The following is a 23970-nucleotide window of genomic DNA, read 5'->3' as shown; positions in this document are numbered from 1 at the left end:
ATTATGGGATTTTGGACAAAAATGCTTTTTGTTACTTTGTGTTACTTTTGCACTCAATATTTATTTCAATGTAGAAAGACTTACTTACCTGTGTGTGCTCACTATGACAACAGCATGAGACTTCACAGTTAAAGCGACAGCATCATGTTTCATGTAGGAAACCATTGCTGTTGCTATGGTTACTGTGGACCCAATTGCAATTAAAGAAGGATGAACATTGATGATAAATCATTGATCTTTGTACAGGCACATTGGAATTCTTCTCTTTGCCTTCCCCACCAAGCTCTCCGTAGCCTGGGGGTGACAGCGCAGGGTCTCCCTATAGGCAGCGCCCCAGGAGCTGGGGGTTAAGGGTCTTGCTCAAGGGCCGACAGACATGTGACTGTTCTTCTTGATGCTGGGACTCGAACCACTGATCTTCTGATCACAGGCACAGATATTTAGCTCATTGAGTCACTCCCCAGCCCCCAGGGAAAATTATTTATTGTCCAGGAGAATTGCAGACCATATATAATCACAGTGCAATACTTTCCCGAGACAAACTAACCAATTAGTGCATTGTGTAATTCAGAAGGTAAAAATATGTAAACAAGAACTCAAAAAAAGTGCATGATTTAGGGCAGGTGTAATAGTACAGTGATGAGTCGCAAAGAGTGTCTCCTGAGAGATGTGGAGAGCATAACCACTGACCAGACGAGTGGTACGGAGAAGCATCTGAGGTCTTGAGCGTCTTGGTGAGATGAGCCCATGGCAGAAGGTGCTCCTCAGCTGTAGCAAGCAGGTGTCAAGAAGCCAGACTTCATTTTGCAGAATTCAGTCCTACTGACCTAACTTTCCTCAAAACTTCATGTTGTCCAGAACAACATGGCCCTGGCATCATAGGGCATTAAAAGGGCATGGATACCCTGGCAGATCCAGGGGGGGCAGCAGCTTATGGGGGCCCCAACCCTCAAAGTCTACCAAAAGGGATCCCCCCCCCCCAACAGGTGAAATCTACCAAGACAGGGGGGCCGAGGTGACATTTCATCCCGGAATCTCTAGCTATTCATGGCCATGACAGACTGGTAAGAGATGTAAAAGAAGCAGGTTGCTGCATACGACGATTAGCTTTAGTCTGTGAATCTGCTGACTCCCTCTGTGTTCTCGTTTCATGTCTGGTGTTGGCTGTTTGCTACCACCTTCTCGACACTTGTATTAAAGTGCAGGGGTGGTGACAGCAGATGGCAAGGCGAGGAGAGGAGCACAGTCACAGCGGAAAGCCTCACTCTTTAACTCTAATGCTACATGGGAATTTCGGCTGCCGGGCCTGAGCTCAGACCTTATGGGTGGGTGACTTCCCGTCCCTTTCCGGGACTGACACATGGACGTCCTTCAGGTAGTAAGGTGACTGGCTGGCTGACAGGGCCCCGCTCTCCCCGTGTGGCGATTGGCCGCTGCTAGCTCAGCGGTTTGACCTTTTTTCTCAGGGTCCTGGCTGGAGGTGTGGAGAAGGACAGCTTTACTACGTCTGTCCCTCTCTACCCGCGGTGTGGGCATCTGCTCACCGGACATCCAGCACTAACTCCTTCGCCTAACGCCTAATGCTCCATTTCCCAAAATGCTGAGCTGCAGGGATCATGCTGCCCACTGCATTTCCTGGGCAATTCATCCCATTCTGGCTGAGGATTGCTTAGAGTTTACAGGTATGACCTGAATACAGATTAGGGGATTTTTTTTCCAGCAGCATCTTGCTGTACCCCCCCCACCCCCCACCCGCCGTCAGGTGTGTGACGTACATCGGAGAAGGGGCACCGCGGGGGGGTTGGGGGGGGGGGGGGAATGGTAAAAAGCCGCTGCAGTGAAGCCGTACTCTGCATGTGTTTCACTGCCGGTGAAAAGCCAACAAGACCGCATTGGTTCTTCATCTGTGGATGGTCCTCACAGGTGGTCTTGAACACTCCTCTTGATAAAACCCTGCGCGCACAGGCATGTGTATGTGAGCGCGTCCATACCCAGATGTCTTGGCACAGCCGTGGCAGTAATGCCCATGCTACTGGCTAAATCTTTGCAGATCAGCTGAGGGATGCTGCCGAAACGATGCCCTGTTATCAAGGCTAGCCGCACTGCAGTAGCTCACCTCTGTCTCTCTTCCTCTCCCTCTCTCCATCTCTTGCTCCCTCTCTGTCTCCCTCCCCCATTCTTTCTCTCTCTCTTGCTCCTTCTCTCACAGTCTCTCTCTCTCTCTCTCTTTCTCTCTCTCTCTGTCTTTGCCGGTGTGGCAGAAGGGAAGCACCAATTAAATCCCCCGCTCTGCAGGCTTGCCAGCGGAGAGGCGGGCTGAGGATGTAGGATGGTGGGTGTGGCCAGCGCCCGCCAATCAGCGTGGCCGTGGCGGCACGTGCGCCGGTCATGGTCGGAGACGCGGGCGTGACGGCCGTCTGCTTTGGGGGCTGGCGGAGTAGAGGGCTACGAGGGCTGGGGGGCTCCGGGCTGCCGGTGAGCCTCTGTGAATAATGCGAGCGCGGGCAAACCGCTGAGCCGCCAAGCCACGCTGCTGACTGTCGCCACGCATGGCCAGGCTGGAACCCGCGGCTGCAAAAATGTCCCAATACCATTTTATCAAATGCTGTGAGTAGCGACCGGAGAGCTTCAGCATGCTTACCTGTGCGGCATTAGTATGCATGTGGGTGTGTGCCTTTTTTGGAAAACCGCCGCCGTATTTCCTTGTGCTGCATGCTGCTGTCTCTTACTCCTTTTATCTGCAGATATCCGGGATTATCGTAGCAGCAGTGTCTATACCAAAGTGTGTCAGATTTAGCATGTCGGCGGATGGTCCTGGGGTACGGGCACGCTTGTGTGTGAGTGTGTGAGCGCCAGCGTGCATCAGCTCGCCGCAGAGCGGTGAGAAGTTGGGTCCCCAGGGCACTGCAGGTCCAAAGCGTGAGCGGAGGGGCTGGGGGACCTCGATAGCGGGGGGGGGGGGGGGGGGATATGGAGCCGGCTCCAAATCGCGATCATGGCTGACAGGAAGAGGAGAAAAGTCAGGGAGCAGGCGAGCACTGTCCGTGGCATTTTAAATGTTTGGGGATTAATTAATTTTTTTCCATTTCTGTCATAAAAAAGGGATACAATTTGAACTCTGGGGATAGCACATAGACACACCTACCTCAGTGTAGTGGGAACATGCGGACATGTGGAAGGCTGAGACCTGGGAGGGTGGTGGGGGCTGCAGTGAAAGTGGGACCTGTGTGGAATATGGAGGATGCACCTGGCCAGACTGACATGACCAGCAGGGACGACCTATAGCCTGACAGCGAGTAAGGTCAGAGGTCAAGTCTCTAAAGTGTAGTATCAGTCTGGGTATGAACAGCTTTACGTTGGACTGTGAAGGAAAATGTATCTGCAAATGTATTTTGCGATTGGTCTCAGAGCCTTTGCCTTAAACGGACGTGGCGTTACGTTCTGCCAGTGTCAGTAATCAGCCATGGCAAATGCAGGGGATAGGAGCCCACCCCATCCGCTTGCATGTAGATCAGCTGAACACAGAAATAATTTGATGACGACTAAAATCCGACAGCTGATCTACAGGACCGAAGGACAAAGACATCTCTCTTTTCTGCCTTCCTCTCTCTCTCTTTGTTTTTTGATCTCTCTGGAGCTGTGGGTACAGCACAGAAGCAGAGTCAGTGAGGGTTTGGGTACTGTAATGTGCGTAATGTGGGCGGGGCCTATGCCAGAAGGGCGTGGCAGAGATGAGGGCTGTGTGAGCTGCGGAGCTCGTGTCCGGCACGTTGGCAGGAGTTGCCGCATGGGTGACCGCACACACACACACATGGGGTGTGAACCCACAACTTTTGCCTCTGGAACCGCACCAGCGTCTGAGCACATGATGGAGTTCTATTGCCCAGATGATGCTGTGAGTCATGTCATTACACTTTGGAGCCACTGAGATACCGAGTGTCTATGGGGACAGACGGGCTGCTGTTTTTCTAAACTGGTGTCATGGTTCTCTCAGTCACACCTAGCGGAGCAGTACAGTACAGCTTCATTTCGGGTGGCGCTTCTGAGCCTTGGAGACCCTCTGGAATGGCTCGGGTTTGTGGGGAGCTAGTTTTTGCATCTGAGCACTGCAGCCTACTGGCAATTTTAATTTTGTCAGCTCTCTCAGAGGCTGACCTCAACAGTGGTAGGAATGAGGGTAGAGAAGGGTCATTTGGTTAATCATCTTTCAAAGAGTAGAGTGTGTGTGTGTGTGTGTGTGTGTGTGTGTGTGAGCGGGTATACCTTACCTTATGGGGACACAATGATGAATACCCAGTATTTCCTGGTCCTTATACGGGAAAACTCAATTTAATAAAAATCTGTGACTGCAATGAAACACTAACAATGACAAGACTCTTGTATTTTGCTTGGTCACTTATGGTTAAGGTTAGGGCTGGGTGGGAGTCAAGGTCGTCATAGTTAGCATCTGCGTGTGTGCGTGTGATTGGTCACTGTGAGATTTAAGTTATTCCTAGCCACGTTGCTACAGGTCAGTTCTTTGTGCCATGCACTCTTGAACAATGGATTCTGATGAGCTACTGTACAACAGGCCAAAATCCACCTGTGATGTGATGGCCCAGTGAACAAAAACCCTATCAAAGCAGGATCTGATTAATGTGGACAAGAGCTGGCAAATTTGCCTCTGACAGATTGATCCCCCTCCCCCGGTTCCTTTGAAGATGGCCATAGGGATGGCGGCACGGAATGTTGACTCTGTCAGGACAGTGAATCGAGAGCAGATAACACGATTGCTATGTTTTGGGTCCCTGTCACAAGGTCATAGAGAATGAGGAGGACCATATACCAAGTGTCCATTGTGGTCTGTTATTTGAGCGAGAATCCTGTGTACTCTGTATTGGGGTATTAACCAGTGCCACTGCAGGCAGGAGCATTTCACTGTTGGTCTGTTGGGGTATCTGGAGCTGTAGGAGGTTTGGCAGCCTTCCTGCATATGTCAGTTGCAGGTCACATGACTAGACTCCTGAAAAAAGAGACCTGTCACATGACTTAAATCTGGAACACACTAGGCTTTTGGCCATCGAAAGCTGTTAAGCAGTTGATGAGAGTCGATGACTGGCTGTTGCGTCGGTCGTGTCCGGCACGGTTGAACATGGTTGGTTCCCATTGGTGCTGTTTTGGCTGATCGAGTTGAATCATCATCGAAGCTAGTTGGTGAAACTGAGCTCTCAGATTGGGCTGTATGTCAACTGTTATCTCTAGTCATGCCAGGATATTCAGGCGCAAATTTTCACAATTGACGGGAGCCGACCATTCATTAGTCTTAGCTGGTTATTTGCTGTCAGTTTTCTGTGTAGCCAGCTTGCAATGGGACCCTACAGAATCATAAACTGAGTCCTCACAGATCGATTCCCATTTTCCAGGGTAGATCTGGGGACCCAGCAGCATTCATGACCGCTCAAGAATGGACCCTTACCACCATGCTATAGGCCTCAAAAGGGATGGGTCCCTTGGGTTTTGCCATTGAGTTTGAGACTGCTACCGTATGTCCCATTCAGTCAGTGAAGGTACTGCGAGGTTCCTAGTACATGGGTCACACTCTAAGTCCTTTCTATGTTAGCCTATGAGGTCTTGGTCTATTGCCTGAGGAGAGCTGCTCTGTGCCAGCCATCCCAATCCTGGCACTTGTGCTCCCTGAAAGCTGGCATCTCTCCCATCCCAGACTCAAGTCCAGATTTCAGCACAGGGTGAGACCCGAGGGGCCTCGCGACCTGCAAAAGTCACATCAATGAGAAAGGGGGAGTAGATACCGCTTCAACAGGAAGCTGGCCGATCCATGGCCACCCTGCTCCTCCACTCAAAGGTAGAGGGTGCAGATGAAGGTGTCACATAATCATATTTAGTGGTTGAACATCATGGTGTGATGAAAGGATTGTAAGTAAAGGTTTTGGGAGCCTCTGTTCTTGGCAACGGTGACATGCCGGTGTGTTGAGACATGCTGATAATTTCCTCTGTATTCTGAACTTCTGAAATGTCCGAAGATGACAGGTTCAAATAGAATTAATATGTGGCTCTCGGTCATGGAAATGTATTCAACATGTGTTTGAAGACCAGGAGGGGGACAAATTGCCTCAATTTTCTTGTCGGCTTGGAAGAGAGCCACACCGAAAGGCCGACTGGGAAATAGATGGGACTTCAAAGCTTGTCATCGTTGGTTAAAGTTCTAGGAAATTTCCAGAAGGATAACCCAGTTCTTAAAATACTGTAATTTTATGTAAAACTAAGGATTTACCCAAGTGCCAGCCATTTCACTGTCGGCCAATACATTAGTTGCTTTTTTTTTGCAAAAGGGTAATGGAGAAACATATCAAGGTCAGTTAATTTTTTTTCAGCTTCTTAATGGACGCCATATTTGCGTGGGTTTTGTGTGACTACAAGGGGGCTTTATTTTGATAATGGTTTGGTTCGCGCTCAGCCAGTCACTTCTGAAACAAGTTTCTTTGCAAAAATGTTGAGTAGCTGCTAATTCGATTTTGCATAATCATTTTCGAATGACGTTAGTGTTTTTTTTCTTTTTTAAATCCATTGAGAAATTCAGTTATTGATTGCAATTTCATTCTAGATCTGTGTGATACTGCAGAAGCATTTAACTAATGGGTTTTCACATTTCTTGGTGAGCTGTATATCACCGTCTTCATTAAAACATAATCTTGCCCGGTAAATAAGCAGAGCTGTATAGAAATATGATGTTTATGCATCAATGTTATAGTGGCCACCAGAATTATTGTAATTATAATTTAGATATCTCTGCTGTAGTGCAGATCATACCGTAATATTCTGAGCCGCATCATTCAGCAGGGTACCTGTTAGCTGTGAGTCTCCATAATGACTACAAATGACTGTGTGACTATATTTGTTTCTAGTACCAATTTTAGAGACCCCTTTGAGTTATTCATGCGTTTGCTTTCGAATGAGGTGCACTTCATCCAGGCTTTAACTGGCTTGCTGATGGAAGTGAGGTATCATCACAGTGTTGGAGCAGCAGTCCTCAGGACCTGATCCTGAGGTTCTCATGATGCCCTCATGCAGACTCTCTGCATTTTATGCAAAGTGGTCTCTATTTGTCGCTCTTTTCACTGTCAAAATGCTATTATTGGTAGCTCTTCCTTGTTAGGTCCCCTAGACATACTTTTGTAATATTTTTACCCTACTTAAAATGTATCCGATACATCCAAGGTTGACCCAGTGCTATCTGTACTCTTTCTCTCTCTCGTTCTCTCATACAAACAGATTTTCTCTCTCTTCTTTTCCCTGGGCAGGCTGCTTTCAGCTATGTAACGTCTTTCGCTCACGTGCCATGGAGATTGACCAGTGCCTGCTGGAGTCACTGCCTCTCGGCCAGCGCCTTCGTCTGGTTCGCCGCATGCGCTGTGACCAGGTCCGTGCCTACTGTGAGCGCGAGAGGGCCCTGCAGAGGCAGGCGAGGCCTCGGGCCCGACCCCCAACCAGGAGGAGGCCCAAGGTGTGCTTTGGGCCCTCCGACATAATCCAGGATGCCATCGTGCGCCATGACGACAAGGAAGGTGAGCCAACTGGGCAAGGGTCTTCACCAAACTGGTTTCCTTGGTGCTTTTGAAATCTTCAGGTCATGATATTGAACCAGATGATTCTATTATTGGGTTTGTATCTCGCAACAACATGTAGAGGGTCCTTTTGAAGATTCTTTTTCCTTGTCTGAAATGATCTCCAAATTCAAAGGCCTATTATGTCACACAATAGGGGCTAGCAAGTCTTAATAGATGGGCAGATTTTCACCTCACCTTAATGGATCTATTGAAAGTAAAGCAACAGCCGATTTCTTAAAATCGTAGAACTGTGTCTGTCTGCCTCACAGCTTTGACCTACTTTTGTGCAACTTTACAACAGGGGTGTGTGTACGGGCTTAGGCGACGTCACTCTCCATCTGGAAGTGATTGTGCATTCTTCACGCCGTATGCAGTATCAGTAGAGGATGAAGTAACCATAGACTGAGTCACCTACCCTCCCGCCCCTCGGCAGGGGACCTTCGAGCTGCTGAGGGGGGTTTCCTCACTGGGACATAAATGAAACGTCCTCCAGCGTTAACAGGAGCAGGTCCACTGCTTGGGGCTGTGGCCATTTTTCTTCCACCTGCATTTCACCAGGAGGCGTCCTCACGTGCTCCTTATTCCATCAGCATCCCACTGAGCTCATTCCTGGGAAGCAGCTGGCGAAACGGCTAAGGGACCAGGCGTAAAAATTTGCCGTGGAGATGAAGGTGTTGCTAATTTGACCCTTCGTTGCTTCATGTGTAGCCGGATACACAGATATTAAATTTAACGCTATGTACCAGGCTTAGTATGAGCTAATAAATACTGTGCTGTGAACTGGGAGGAGAAAGGGATCAGCGGGAAAATTAATTTACAGAGTCACAATTGGTATTGGCTCATCCTTCACCCTGATTGTGCTGGAGTCAGGAAGTGGCACTGTGAGCGAGGAGCGCGCGTGAGAAAATCGGATGTATCAGCGGAGGGATGTGTACTGTAGCGGAAGAGCTCACCCACGGCGCGAACCATTCCGTCAAAGTCAGCTCTCTCACGTGGCGGCTCTGTTGAGCGAACAAAACTATTTTCTGAAATCTCTGAAGAGATGAAGGTGAAAGGCCGTTCGCTGGACTCAATACATCTCTGGAATCCTACCTAATGTATGTTGGCCGATGCTGGTCCTTGCTGCATCAACCGAGAGACTGGTGCCAGTTATCTGCAGACGGCTTGAGCCAGTTCTCATTAATACCAGAACAGGTGACACCCCCACCCCCCCAATACCCAACCCCAACCACATCCCCAGCTGTCCATCTGCATAGCTGTCAGCTGCCCCAGCAGCCGTGAGGGTCTGTCGTGCTGCTCGTTCGCCCCTCCCCAGTCACCCTGACGACTCACTAAATGGTCTCCCGACTCAGCTGGTGTGATCATGGATCTCCTGGTAGATTCTCGGCCCAGCTGGAATCTAATCAGAACTTGCGACCACCTGGCTATCGTTGAGTGCTAACCACATCAGCACTGGTGGCCTTAGAGGAAGGAAGCAGAACAGAAGTGTGACCCAGCTGTCCTCTGCCCTGTCCAGTGTGGCTTGAAGCCTCGGGAAGGAAAACCGGTATGGAATTTGCCCCCCCCCTCCCCAAATCATAGTTGGGACTTATTCATTTCACAATTTTTGTCATCTATCAAAGCTTGCAATCATGATTACAAGTATTGATTGTAATTAAAATTTCAATTAATATTTAAACTCATAAATGTAAAATGTAAGATATACATTATTCTAAATATACAGACAGTAGAATAATTTATAAAGTCTTAATACTGGCGGGAGTAACCTCATTAAATCATATTATTAGCTCTTTTTAAGTGGTGAAAATTTTATCGGTTCAAAACTAACTCAACATGGATCGGATGATAAGGATTGTTGTCTGTATTTTCCCAGTATTCTTACATCCTTTTATTCATTCTGCTGTAATGTGGCGTGTGTCAGCACTGCGACCCAGGGCACAGTGCTGTCATCTCACACTTCTAGGACCTTTTGTGTCCCCGGCCTTGCGTGGGTGGAGTCCCGCTGTCCCAGCGTTCGTCCTCTGTGCCGGTCTGTTGGGTGACTTTGGTCTGCCCGTTGTGTTAGGCTGTCCCTTTATGTGTATGAACACATGCCATGTGAGCATTCAGTGTCCTCTAGGGCTTCACCTAACCCATCGGGTTCATATTAGCAGTTATGTATATGTAGGTGTTGTCGCTGTAGTTCTTGCAGACAGATGATAGGTCTGTATGTATTAGCTGAGTTCTGGTGTCACCTCCTGAAGTGGGAGCTAATATTCTGGATGCTCTTCTCAACATAATGGAAGCCGAATGCCAGGAACTAGCCTGGACCCATGCCTGAAATATCCCCAGAGGGTTAGGAGCTTGTCGGGAATTTTACCAGCCACAGAGTGTTTAATCCCTTTAAAAGACAGAGGAAGTAATAAGTATTCCACACCATAGGAGATGGATAGTAAACTGGACAGAGAGCAGGGAATCATGGGGGATTTTTCGGTGATGGCTTGTCTTTCCTCAACACCCTACATTATTTTAATCAAGATATTCCGCATAATTCACAATGTGCCTTTTAAGGAGTCTTTCATTTATACTCTGCTTTAGAATTGGTCTGAGAGCGAGTGCGGGTTTTTGTGCTAATTATAATCTGCGCTGTAGTGGAAGACTGCGGGATGAGAAAGCTGTCAGGTCACCCCAGGGGATGACAACCACGTCTTGTCAAAGCAGTATTGTTACCAGTCATCATGAGGCAGATTATCAGAGCAAATTTCTACTGAAGAAAATGGATTTATTTATTTTTTTGGCCATGTGGACGTCTATTTTTAATTTTGCATGTTCTTTCTGTGAAGTTTCCCAGTGCAGAGAAAGATGAATTCCATTTCTCTCTTTTTCACCAGCACCTTCGATGTGAGTATGATAACACCTGCCACCCTATTGATTTTTAGCAGCGTTGTGCTTCTTCTCAGCCTTGATGTTATATATATCCCTTGCCTACAGGCTGTGTTTGGCACATGTGGAATCTGACAAACCTCACCGCTTTCAAGGCACTTGTGCGGAGCTCACATTGATTTGGTGCTGGAAAACAAACCAGCCCCACTCATTCTGATGCCCTCTGGTTATTGGAGATCTCTGTCTCTGCTAACAAAGTGCCAAACTCCCACTCTATCTTTGCCCTAGCAGAAACATACCTGCACCAGCTGATCATCCACCGTATCACTTCTGAATGCCGAAACTCCTCATTCTGAAGGTTACTTGAAGGGTGGTGGTAATGACGGTAATACTGCCATATGCCTGGGTATATTCAGCTTCAGGCCACAATTACCATTGCACTCAAGATCCTGCTGAGTTCCCATAATGCTCTCCTCTAACCTGCGCACAACCTTTCGCAGCACCACCATGCTGATCGCTGGAACAAGTTCAACGGCTCCCTTTATAGAAATTTAAACTTATTTCAAAATAGTAAGCAAACAACAATGTGACTCACGGGTGCGTGTATTAATAGCTATACCCCAAAGTGCGCGCTGTGTGACCCTGCAGGACAAGGTCATAATCGCTGTGGTAGCAGAGGGGACGCAAGGATGCTGCAAGTCCAACGTAGGACACTGTGGCGTCAGAGAGGCGACGCCAGGCCAGAGCTCCATCCATCCCAGGGAGGAGATCTCTGAGCCGTGGTTTTCGACAGACACCAAAGGGATTAGAGCGGCTAGCCAAGGTGGATATACAGGCCTGAAGAGAAGGAGGTTGTGACTCTATTTCCATTAATATTTTAAAAGTTATGTTAATAAATTCGATGGGTCTGATTCAGCCTCCTTGTTGCAAATTGTGAACAACCCTGTTCAGTCGTATGCATTGGCAATTACTTTTTATTGAGTTTAAACTGTGGCTCGGTAAATACTATAGTAAATTATGCTATTATTATGAAGGAGAAGCATTTATGTTAGTGTGTTTGAGATGTAAGGGAAGTAGTTTGTTCTAAGTGATCGAACATCATTTGTGTGAATTCGACCTATTAGTTTCCATTTACATGTTGGTAAGTTAGGCATGGTTATTTAGAGCAGTGGTTTTCAGTTCTGGAAATGTGGGCTCCAGTATGTGAAGGATTATGTGTCAACCAAGCTCTTTGCTTGTTTGGGCTGGTTACTATTACTCGGGACTAGCATGGTGCCCCAAGCTGTGCTTGAGCTTGTACTTGGATTCTGCAAACAAGATGTTCTGCCCATCACTCGAGTCTCAAGGTGCTGGACAGCCAACAGGATTTAATCACGATATGCTCTTCAAACAGGGTGTGAGAAGCTCAAGTAATAGAGCAGGCAGTACAAAGATAAGGTCAAGAAGCCAGGGATCAGGAACCAAGGAATGTTCAAAGAGGCAATGAAACAGGCATTTGACCAAACTAAGGCTTCAGACTTGACACTAGTAACAGACAAGGCTGAGAACCAAGCTCTGCGTCCAGGCTGTTTATGTAACAGCACTTCCAGGTCAGAAAGGTCAAGGGGCATCCATGGCTATGCAAATCTGCTTCTCCCTACAGGACTGGAGGAAACATTACAGCTACAAATGAATTAATCTTAACATTGCATATGTTATTGTAAGTTAAGCTGCAAGTCTCATGGGTTGTGCGTTTTTAAAACACAACTTCAAGCATTAATGAACTTGATCTTCCACATCCACAACAAAGACCACAAACTCAGAAATTAATAAAAATCTGGAGACAAAAAAAAAAAAAGTATAAACTCGTAGATGAAACAGAAGAAAATGGCAACATAACAAGTCAAAGCCAAGTCAAGCACAGCACCTTGTGCTTGAAGATGAGCCCAAGACCTATTCGAAGCTCGCTGCTCAGTCTGAGTGACACATGGGGCTCGTACCTCCCATTCAGAGAGACGTCACACAGACCTCATTCACTCTTATAATCAAGTGCAATCCTAGACAAGGAAGAAGGAAGAGTATGGGCTTCTACACAAATGTTCTTCGTGGGTTTGTGCCCCATGAACGAACCATACATTACAGTAAGACAATATGAAGGGAGTCATAGACAAATTGGCCATAACCATGGAGTATTGCGTGGACACTATAATGGTCCACTTTTTTGAGTGGAATATGCCCCATCAGCCCCAAATGCATAGTGCCAGTGTATAAGGAACATTAAGTAAAAGGCAAAATGGAGGTTGGGGAATCCTTTTGAAGTGCAGTTTTATCCATTGTATTGATTTAGCCAGACGTGACATCAGGGGAAAGACAGTGAACACAGCAAGCACTTCTCATAATTCACCGCTGCAATTTGTGCAGGCTTTTGTAGACCTACAATTTCATCGGACATGTGGATGCCATTTTCCTGTCCTTCGGCTTCTTGTTCAAAAGCCTAAAGATTGCTTTGATTTAAAGTCTCCAAAGGATGGCCCGTCTTGGGATTCGTCCTTGCTGGCCCATCCAGTTTGTAGAAGTACATCTGAACGCCGTACTGTAGAGTAGAGACTACAGCAATAAGCGCTCTAGGTTTGCTGCCTAAAAACTCAATACCTGTCCTTCAGTTCACAAATATTTTGATGTATAATCTACAGAGGCATTATTTTTATGTGCCTTTATTTTTACGGAGTTTGATTTCGTTGCTGCTGCGTTTGTGTAATGTTACTTACAATGCAACTTGATTGTAAGTGCATTTATTTACATGGCTGTTTTAGTCAAGGTTGAATATGTTATTCAGTAGTAGAAGAGCCTGCGATAGGTTAGCAGCCCATCCTGGGTTGTTCCCTACCTTTCATCCATAGCCTCTGAGATCCTGTAACCCTGAATAGGACAAGCAGTTACAGAAAATTAATGGATGGATGGATGGAGCTTTTCCAGGTATGATCTGCACCTTGTAGCCATAGTATTAAAATACAAACTTCAGACTGGAAAAACAAAGGAAGGGACACATCAGTTTTCCATGAATAACATACAAACTTCTTAGAGCAGCTAAAAACATTTCATTACAGTGTTGTTGACTGAGCCTAAGCAAATATATCTTCTGCTTAAGATTCTGAAGAAGTCAGTCCTATGTTTCATATTATTACTATAACCATTGGGGTATTTTCTATTTCTGCAGTCTGTGTCTCCCAAGAATTAAATTTAATTTAGATATTTGAATAGAATAAATGCGTAAATGATGTGGATTTGGAACTGCCTCTACATTAATTTCATGGTTTTATTCAGGACAGACTGCGCACTAATATTTATGGCCAGCGTGTTTTTGAGATGGCTGACTTGTCAGGCATGGGTGCAGCCCCTGCTAGCTCTTAGCTGGCCCTTAGCTCTGGCTAGCTCTTAGCCCCTGATCGCCCTTAGCTGGCCCTTAGCTCTGGCTAGCTCTTAGCCCCTGATCACCCTTAGCTGGCCTTTAGCTCCGGCTAGCTCTTAGCCCCTGATCGCCCTTAGCTGGCCCTTAGCTCTGGCTAGCTCTTAGCCCCTGATTGCCCTTAGCTGGCCCTCAGCTCTGGCTAGCTCTTAGCCCCTGATCACCCTTCTCTGGTCCTTAGCTCTGGCTAGCTCTTAGCCCCTAATCGCCCTTATCTGGCCCTTAGCTCTGGCTAGCTCTTAGCCTCTGATCGCCCTTAGCTGGCCTTTGGCCTTAGTTAGTCCACAGCCCCTGATAGCCCTTAGCTGGCCCTTGGCCTCGGATAGCCTTCTGCCCTTGGTAGCCCTAAGCCAGTTTTGGCTAGCTCTTGTTAGCTCAGACGATACAACCTGGTTTTCCCATATTGCTGCATAGTAACAGGTATGTACCTGTGGGGCCTTCATTTGGCGATATAGCGTCTTGCTGTATAGCCGCAAAGTCCCAGTGGACTCATGCAGGAAGCAGTTGACACCTGATGTCTTTGGAGAGGGAGAAGGAAGAATGCCTGAGAAACAGACAGAGTGATACATGAATAGAGCAGATCAGGTCTGCTTCCTCTTCCTTGCTGTCTGAAGCACAACAGAAGCTCATCAGATCTGTCATCAGTCACCCTCGATTCTGCTAAATGACGGTCCTACCAGACTGAAGGATGCTGTCACCTTGGGAACTTGCGTCCTCAACTGGTGGCTGAGAAATGGGTGTGATAGAATCCCTGGCTGGATCGCACTCTGTGTTATGCTGGCATCTCCATGACCAGTCTGCCTGGATGCACTGCTCTCCCACAGCATCCCGTCACCACGGCAACACCATATATGTGGCTTCAAAGGTTGCTTTGCCGTCTCTTTGATACGACGGCCAACAGAATCAAAAATGCCCCCCCCCCCAAACTTGCATTAAGAATGCTTCATCTGCACCATGTGTGATGGCTAACATGTCAAAATGTCTGGATGGTCGCGATCTGCTAGCCTCGAGTCGCGGGGAGGCCGAGGGACATCTGTCATTGTCTGTGGAGTCATAACACAGACCAATGTGTGGTCTCCTCAGCCAGAGTGATGACTGTGGGGGCCTGTGCCAGCCGTTTGCTCACAACAAAACAGCTAGTGGCTCCTGGACCAGCAGACATTCATAAACCTTTCAGAAGCCAATGTGCTGACTAAAGTGCTCTTCAATAAATAATAATAATAATAATTATTATTATTATTAATTATAATAATTATAATATAGCATATAAAACACATAAAAAACTTCTTTTTAATTAAATTTAAGCTCTGTGGGTTAGGGTGTGGATCCTGCAGCAAGTCAGATGAAACACTTTTCCCTGGACGAGTGACAGATTTGAGATCAGGCTCTTTCAGGCTTCATGCCTCCTGCAGCTACAGACAGTCGGCAGATGTATTTTTTTTTTTTTTTTTTAGATATTCAGTATTACAGGGTAGGGTAATTACATTAAGACTTGATAAGAAACAGGTCCCCAAAACAGGAAATAGACATTCAGTCATAACTGTCACACAAATAACTGGATTAAAAGGGGCTCATTTTCCCTCAGCCCGTGTGGACAGAAATGACGAATGAGCCTCGCTGGATAACACTGAGCTTTCCATCATCCTCTCTTCATCAAATGCATTAATATCCTGGGTCTGGGTATTTTTTATCGGCAAGTCTGTGCCCTGAGATAAACAAATAACAGCCATGCTCAATTTCATGTTGGAAATCCGTTGACAATCTTGGCACTAATTACACCCCTCCTCCCCCCACATCTATCACGGTTGGCAGTACTCAATGGCGGTTGGTACAGATCTGCTCCAAGCCCCGCCCCCAAGTCAGCATGGGTGCCAGTCTGCCCGTGCTCCTCTTCCACGATGGACCACCTCCCTGGAGGCCTCACTGGAGCACAGATGGAGCGACTTCGTTCTCCATCTTTTCTCCATTCACTCCTCCTTCCCCGTCTCTTGATCTCATTGTTCGAGTTCTCGGAGAGAGCATGGCGCTGCATTTTCGCTCTGTTTGTTCTGGTGTAAACTGTTGAGATATCGTGCAGCTTTACGTCCATGTGACAGAACAGAGTCAGGGTGGCGGGTGGGGGGGTTTCAGAGCGTCCATCTGCTTCAGTCGTGCTGTCCCTGGCGGCTTCACTGGGAAGCCAATGAGGGCCAGGCGGAGATTTTAAGTTTCATTAAATTCACAGAAGTTAACTTGTGGCTGCAGTGCGGGTGTAATGCCACAGGAGCTGCCGTGCCAGACCCAGTCCATCCTCAATTAGCCCTGTTCAGGGTTACTTTGTTATGCGATGTGACACATAATATAGCACCTTGTAATTACACCAATAAGCCTTCTGTCCTGCATACTTGACCATCCCTTCCTGCCGTCTTTTCTCCATCTCTGTCTCTTCTCTTCCTTTCTGACTGTGAGCTACCATGTCCTGTAATTCTCTCAGAAAATGGCAATTCACTGCCATTTTTTTTCCCCTAAAGGGGAGCGAATGCGATGACAGTGAAACAACAATGACTTCATTGATTAGACGGTATTAAGGAGGGGACGCCCTGCCTGCTTCTCAGAGTCACACGTTCTGGTGAACAGCGATTCAGAGCCCCGACAGATAATGAAAAAATTCACAGAGACCCTTGAAGGATTCTCTTTGTTTTCTCTCTCCTTTTTTTTTTCTTTCAAAACTGAATTATTGACAGTTTAAACAAAAGCTCCCATATTCGACTGTGCAGCAAGTAAAGCTGATCTTCTGAATATGTTTAATCTTGCAGCCTGTTCCAGTGACTGAATAGTGCAGGTAATTATAATTATGGCAGGAAGTAGATATTTGGGTGGTTGAATAGCGGCCGTGTTTTTCTGGAAATAGCCGGGAAGTCAAAAGACGTCCCACCATTTACATCCCAGTGTGTAGTCACACTTAACAGAAACGTTTTCTAGAAGAGAATCCCAGCGGCGCATTCCAAATCCAGCTCCTGTGTTTAACTCTGCCGATCTTCAGCCCCTGGGAGTGGTGTTAGGTGTTAATTCTGTCGCCTGGTCACACGATAAAATCGGCACTTTACAAATCTCTGCACCTTGTCGCTTAATAGAAAACACTTCTTTTAATTAGTGTAGTGATGTCATGCAATGAAGATTGTGATTGGTTACAGAAGTGAAATGCAAACCACTCCCCTGTGGACCCAGAGACGTGTCCAAATCAGAACAGGCTAAGAGTGCCGACTACCTCATTTTGTTGCGCATTTGCAGAAAGACAACAGTCAACTTTGACTTTGTCAATTCTTTGCCAAGCTAAAGCAAACAGTGTATTTGGGTGTATGTGTTAGGTATTACTTTGACATCGCAGACCATCATCGCTGCACCTACACACAAATCCCATGAGCCTGTGCTGTATCGTGGAGAAATACGGAAGCCTAACTAGGACACACTAGGACGCGCCTTGTGTTTAGCATGCTATTGGGAGCCTGAGATGCGATCGGCTCAGCTTTCAAAGTGATGGTTCCTGCATCACCATGCCACCACATATTGTACTCCTTTCCCAGTCGGGCTCCTCAAGGTCACACGTTGGTGGACAGACGTTGCCATCATGACCCGCCGTGACCCTGGGGTCTTGGTCGCTATGCTATGCATCTCCTTTTGTTTCTTTGTCCTCGCCATTTTACGAACAGTTCTGAGCTAACATTTACCTTCCCAGAGAGGACAGACTTCATAATGGCTCTGGATAACATACGTTTCTAATCAGCTTGTTAATGATTTGACTCAATGGCTCTTGACTATAGTGCGACAAAACCAATAAAGCAGCCGTGAGCGACACACAGCTGACCTGAGATGTAATTCCTCTTCACGGCATGTAAAACCCCTGCCCTTTATAAAAGTGTCAGCACATTTTAATGATGAATTCATTTTGCTGAGACCCGATGCATTAAGTATCATGTGTTTGGCATCTCTAGCTTACTTCCGCCTTGCTGCCATGGTGTCATGTGACCCGCCGTGCGTGAAGATTGCCGTCTGCTTGGTGGGGAACTGTGTGTCAGAACAGTGCTGCCTAGCCGGACTCCAGCAGAGTCTGACATGAGTAACAAAAGAAGAAAAAGCGAGAAAGGGATCTGTGTGACAGGGAAGAGAATATTATGCTGCCGTGTGTGCAAATGGGGATGCGGGCCTGTAACTTAGCCAGATCTTAAGGCGTGTCCTGTGGGGAGCGTGAGAGGAAAGATCCATGCAGGTGAGAGCAGAGCTCACAGAGTCTCCTTTCATGTTTCAGTCCTGCAGCTGCTGAAGGAGGGGGCTAACCCCACCCTGCCCATCCCCTCCGGAGGTTCCCTGCTGCACCTGGTAAGACGTTTACAGTGACGCCGTTTGATGTGCAGTAGCCATGAAAAGTGGACACATCTACTGAAATTCATTTGTTCTACAACAAGATGGCGACCCTAAGCACACTGTGAGGTTATGTGAGTATTCTATTATCTGGTAAACAAGGAAAGTACACGTAGCACCATGACATGACCTGGCCCCCACAATCGCCCGACCTCCACCCTATAGAGCTCCGTCAGGACTGCTGGAGAAGCATTTCAGGCAGCAGCATCTTAAAGCTGGCTGACAGGATGCCGAGAGTCTGCAGTGCTGTTATTGAGGCAAAAGGAGGCTATTTTGAAGAGCCTAAAATCTGGGAAAATTTTTGAGATGTTCAGTTGGTCATTGTAACATTTGATATGTATTAATTCATTGCCCCGAGGCCTTTTACTATAAGGTGACTAACAGCTAAAATAGAGACAAATTGATAAAAAAATCTAAGCAAACTTTTGACTGGTGCTGCATGTGTTCATCAATATGAAACTTACCCTGCGACCCTCGGTTATGCAGCTTATCTATTGCGCCACCTACTGCCAATAAAGGCGCACAGCAGTGCTGCCTGCATCATTACCCATCTCACCTGTATGTAGGGTGTGCTTCCTTAAATACTGCAGCCTTCTAAGGCTTTCCACCCCCATTTTTAACCAGATCAGCTTTGTGCAAGAAAGAAACGGATTTATGTATTTAAACACACGTGGCATATGGGCTGAAGCTCTGCGTGTCATTCGCAAAATGATGGGTCTCCTACCATTGCGTCTGCATGCAGCGTCTTTATCTCAAACCCTTGAGAAGCTGCAGGCTGCTGCGGGAGCCGTGCTGATGGATAAATGCAGGTGGCTACACATTCATTAATCCTCCCCCCCCCCGCTACTCTCCGCAGTGTGCTCGCCATGACAACGCGTTTGCTGCAGAGCTGCTGGTGGAGCGGGGCCTGAACGTGAACTGGCAGGACGAGGATCTGTGGACAGCGCTGCACGTGGCCTGCACCTGCGACAGCGCGGACGTGCTTCTCCTGCTGCTCCTGGTGAGGCCTGCTCCTTCTCCGTTCCTCACCTCCTCATATCTTCCAGGGCCGGCCCGGTGCCATCAGATTTGTCCTCTTGATGACCTCCCCGTGTATCACGGGACCGCTGATGATGGTTTTATTCTTTGCGTCTCGCTGGTCCCTTTTGAAGCGTGTATCTCTTTCACGACTCGACTACAAAGCCTGCTCTCTCTGTGCACTGCGGGCCCAGCGCTGTTTGAAGGACAGACCTGGAGGAGGTGCCGTTGCGTAGCTTTGCAGCCCCTCGTGAGTGCCGGCTCTGTTCCCCGCCTCTCCCCCAACCCCCAGGTCTCCTGTGGTGCGGATTGGCTGCCGGCATTGTTAGTGTGCGCTGGTGTGTGTTGGTGTTATGTACACACCCCCGCTGCTGGGGAAAGGCAGCCTGTCATTCACACGATGGGTCCTGACCTTGCTGGGTGAAGATCCCAGCAGGTTATCAGATCTGGGCCATGTCACTCTGTCTCCCGTCAAAGGTTCGATGACAGTCGCCTTCCTGATTATGCACAAATGAGCCTCTCCTCACCTTGTAACCATGTGGCAACGGTACCTCTGCTACAGTTAATAGGGGCTGCCTGTAACCGGAATGCACCCGGACAGGTGGCTCGGTGCCAGTATGACATCACCTGGAAAATGTTTGGGGGGTGAGGAGGGGCGAAAGCTCGTCTCCCCATGTCCCTGGGTTCATTTCTAATGCAAAAATGCTCGGAATCTGGGTGAACAGTGGGGGTGTCCTTCGATGTTTCATGAGCCCTTTTTAATGTCTAAGGCAACTGGATCTACAGACTGAGGCTTGCCTGAGATTTGCGCAGCACATTTAAATGATCGATTCATGGATGGATGGATAGATAATAATAATGGCACTTTTACTGCAGCTCGGAGAGCTAAGCCTCTGTGTCTGTACTCAGAAGGTCGCCAGTTCGAGCCTGACTTTGACAGAATAGTCACATATCCGTGGGCACTGGAGCAAGGCCCCAAACTCCCAGCTCCATGGGCACTGCCCCAGGCTGCCAAGCTCACTCTTACCTACCTGTGTGTAATGGAGAGCAAGATGGGGCAGATTGATAAAGATTAGCTGTATTTTATTGCTCCCACATGGGAAATTCAGGTGTACATTCCGTTTTATGGCCCTGACTTTTACGACTCCACATGCACTTACATTGTGTCGGCCAGCAGACTGAAAGTGAACTTCCAGGCGTGACCTCATTGGCATGATTACGAAGATCTGGATTCGGTGCCGCTGATGGCCGGGTGGTGTTCCAGTTGGTCCCCATCCTGGTCCGAAAAGTGTCCTTTCTGCTGAGGTATGCAGCAGCGTTGTGCTGTACCCTGCGATTCTCCGCTATACAGCGTGAGAATTGGATTCTGCTCCATTATAGCATGACAATAATATGAAAAAATGATGAAATTCAGTTTGATTCCTCCAAAATGCAGATTATAGCATGAACATTGTGTCTATGCTATTGAAGGTGCTAATTAAGACAGATTCGTTTGCGTTGCTGAGTAGCCATGCCATTAATTGTGCTGCGGCAGTAATTGTTATGCGGTGCAGACTGGCAAACACTGGGAAGGGCAACTCATTTGTCAAGGACGGGCCTTACTATCAGAGCCCTTCATGGAAATGCACACCTCTCTCACGGATAGGGTTTATGGGGGGTGTGGGGGGGTTTGGGGATTCTCTGGGGCTTAGAGTCACTGGCCCATCGTCGCTAATACCCTTATCAGCAAAATTCACCGCATGAGTAGCGACGAGTCCTGATCTTTGCTTCCCCTGGCCACACGGTTTCACCTCTTGTCAGCTGAGAGCAGGGCATTGTGGGAATCATGTTGTATGAGCGCACTGAACCATGAAGGCTCCGGCTATCCGCTGCAGAGGGCCGGCATGCATGCTGGCAGGCCATCTGAACGGTTAAACACTCTAATTGTGGCAAGTCACCCGTGTAGGTGTGTCACTGAGGTCCAAAGCACTTTATGACCGTTGCTCTCATTCTTAACAATACAAAAATAACCAAACAACAATAACATCTTGGTTATTAACAAAGAGAGTTGAAACAGCAAAATGTAGGATGTTGGTAACAGTGATGCTTGTAGCACATTGCATGGTTATATTAAGCGATGACCAGTGGTAGTGGATTTCTGGCACCACAGACGTCTGTGTAGATCCATTGCACTGTGGTAGGGCGGGGATTGCCACAAGGTCAGAGGTCAGCGGTCTGCTCAGCTGCCTAGGTGGATCTCCTCTTAATATGCCAGAATTTGATGGCCGCCATCCAACTGATGATTAGCTATGAGAACAAGTAGAAGTTCATCTCTGGGTTTGTCAATCACCCTGTAAATGTGGTTGCGTCATTAGGTCACAAGATCATATGCTGATCCTCCAGGGTCAGATTTAGGGCGTACTCACACTTGGCCTGGTCGTCTCATACCACGATCACGATTGTCCTGTGCTATTGCACAGCAGAGTGGAATTCGTGATTAATGTCCTTATTGTGTGCATATCTGGGGTCATTTCGGGTACGATGACACATATAGATTTATCAAGTATGCAACAAAGCAATTTTTTTATTTATGCAGCACATACAGTAAGCAGTCCCACATTTTACAGAATTTCTGGGTTTTTTCAGACTAGTGCAACACAGGATACCGGTACTTAAAAAGTACCGCATTTTGAAAGCTGTTCATTATTGCATTTCTTTAGTACCAGTACTAATTACACTATTACAGACAATGCTAACGTAATATATTGCTGACGGTAACCATCAAATCAGAACCATGTACTCAGTATGTCTCGACCACTGCCAAAACTCAATTATACCCTATGTGAGAATTGCATGCATCATGCTATATAGAATACTAAAATGTCACCTAGTTAAATATGATCTCACTAGCTTCAAGTCAGTGATTTATGTAGGGAATCTTATAACACAGCAAGATCTTACAACACAGCAAACAGGTTACGTTAACATCATCAAACTAATATCTGTACTTATAGGTTATTATGCTATGTTGTGTTATAAGTAGTTAGATAATCAAGTGTAATGTGCTGTGTGGGAAGTTTTTTTATGTTTATTGAACAGATGAATGGAAGAACAGCTGTAACCTTTGTGGTGTAATTTTTTTTCTTCTTATTTTCATTTGTCACCCCCCTCCCCCCCCCCCCCCCCCGCGCCATTTAACAGATCGTATCCATACTGATCTCCCCTCCCCCCATGCCCCAAATACTCGCCTTATACACATTGCTCTGCCCCCCTTGCGTGCATTTTTAATAATGATATGGCGGAAGTGAAGAATAATCGTGGTGGGTATATCCTTTACGAACATATTATCGTTTTCCGTGTAGCTAAATAAATCCGAGTAATCATGATGTGGTGCTTGGCAATATTACGGTGTCTGCTGAAAAAAAAAATTAAATGCATTTGAGATAAATGTCTCTTGAATATGAATGACATAAGTGTGTAATTTACTATGAACAAAATTTCCACATTGGCGTCCTTGCGGTACCGGTATCGTGATGCTTGATATCGGTGGTATCGGTATAGTATCGGTATGGCGGTCATAATTTTGGTATCGGGACAACAATTCTGTAGGCCAAAGTGATCATTAGCATGTTTGTGAAATGGTTGTCACTGACCAATCTGCACTCGTAATTGCTTTCGCAGTACAGTTTTGTGAGCGATGGGGGTGTTCCACTCAGCAAGATTTCTCAGCCTGGTTAACTTACTTAAGCCAGAGATTATGATTGCTCAGTAGGAATGGTCCTCACCTCACCGAACCTCGTATCGGACACACATGACTTCTAGCTTAAGTTAACCTTGCTAACTTAGAAATCCTGACTCGTAGAATACCCCCCCACACAGCCTGCCAGATCAGTGTCACCAAATACAGCTGATGGTGCCCAGCCCTAACCCTTACCACTAAAATGCACACAAAACTGCCCAAAATATTTGATCAATAGTTCAGCTTAAAGCAGGAATGGGTTGCTGGATACCTAGTCTGAACACATTTTCGTGCTAAGTTGAGGCACGCATGTCTCAAAAATTAGATGCGTTTACCCTGCTCCACAGAGACAGTGTTAATTGCAGTGCAGTAAGGTTAAGGATTAACTCCATTGTAATGACGATATAATCCGTACACGTCTTGTCTCTTTGCACATTCAAGGTGAGCATAAGCACATACACACAAAGCGTTTGGATTTAAATTAAAGATTCAAGATAATTATATACATGCACAATGATTAATTAATGATTGTTATAATTATTACATTTGACTCCATACAGATTGGTGTGTGTGCTTGAGGTGGTACCTTTAAATGCAGAAGAGACTGTTGGTTCTTTGTTGCTCAAAAAAGCACGCGACATGGGGGTGCGCTAACATCACCAGCCGGACTCTGAAGTGAGCATGGCTTTCTAGTGATGTCCTGATGACTGATTGGATGGATATTACGCATGCTTAAATTTTGGCCTATACAACGTATGAAAATCGCTAAACTGACCCCAAACCAACACAGATATTCTTCAATCGCCCGAAGCAAATTTGCCTCCCAAAATCAAATTCAACAGCCCTATTGGGTGGAAACCAACCCAGGCTGGAACACTGTATGTTATCCTTGCCTGAGTCCGCCTAACTGTGCTCTGGTCCACCTC

The 23970-nt window shown here is 46.9% G+C and overlaps 1 protein-coding gene across 5 annotated transcripts in view; it reads left to right on the top strand.

The window, feature by feature from the left end:
- The window catches only part of myo16 (myosin XVI), an 83928-nt gene that overhangs the window by 9539 nt on the left and 50419 nt on the right, over positions 1-23970 (top strand). For 3 of the 5 annotated variants that reach the window (XR_007398871.1, XM_049019833.1, XM_049019826.1), the window contains exons 1-4: positions 2364-2607; positions 7299-7562; positions 18197-18267; positions 19166-19309. Coding sequence is in view for 4 of the 5 variants with exons in the window: in XM_049019833.1 (XP_048875790.1) it covers positions 2550-2607; positions 7299-7562; positions 18197-18267; positions 19166-19309 (537 nt within the window). In the remaining variant the exon portion in view is untranslated. Of the gene's footprint in view, positions 1-2363; positions 2608-7298; positions 7563-18196; positions 18268-19165; positions 19310-23970 lie in introns of those variants that run through there. The other 2 variants (XM_049019848.1, XM_049019843.1) reach the window with 1 other exon arrangement.

The sequence above is a fragment of the Brienomyrus brachyistius genome, chromosome 1 (genome assembly GCF_023856365.1).
Source record: "Brienomyrus brachyistius isolate T26 chromosome 1, BBRACH_0.4, whole genome shotgun sequence".
Classification (NCBI taxonomy): Eukaryota; Metazoa; Chordata; class Actinopteri; order Osteoglossiformes; family Mormyridae; genus Brienomyrus; species Brienomyrus brachyistius.
The sequence above is the reverse complement of the archived record's forward strand: the minus strand, read 5'-3'. Positions and strand labels throughout refer to the sequence as shown.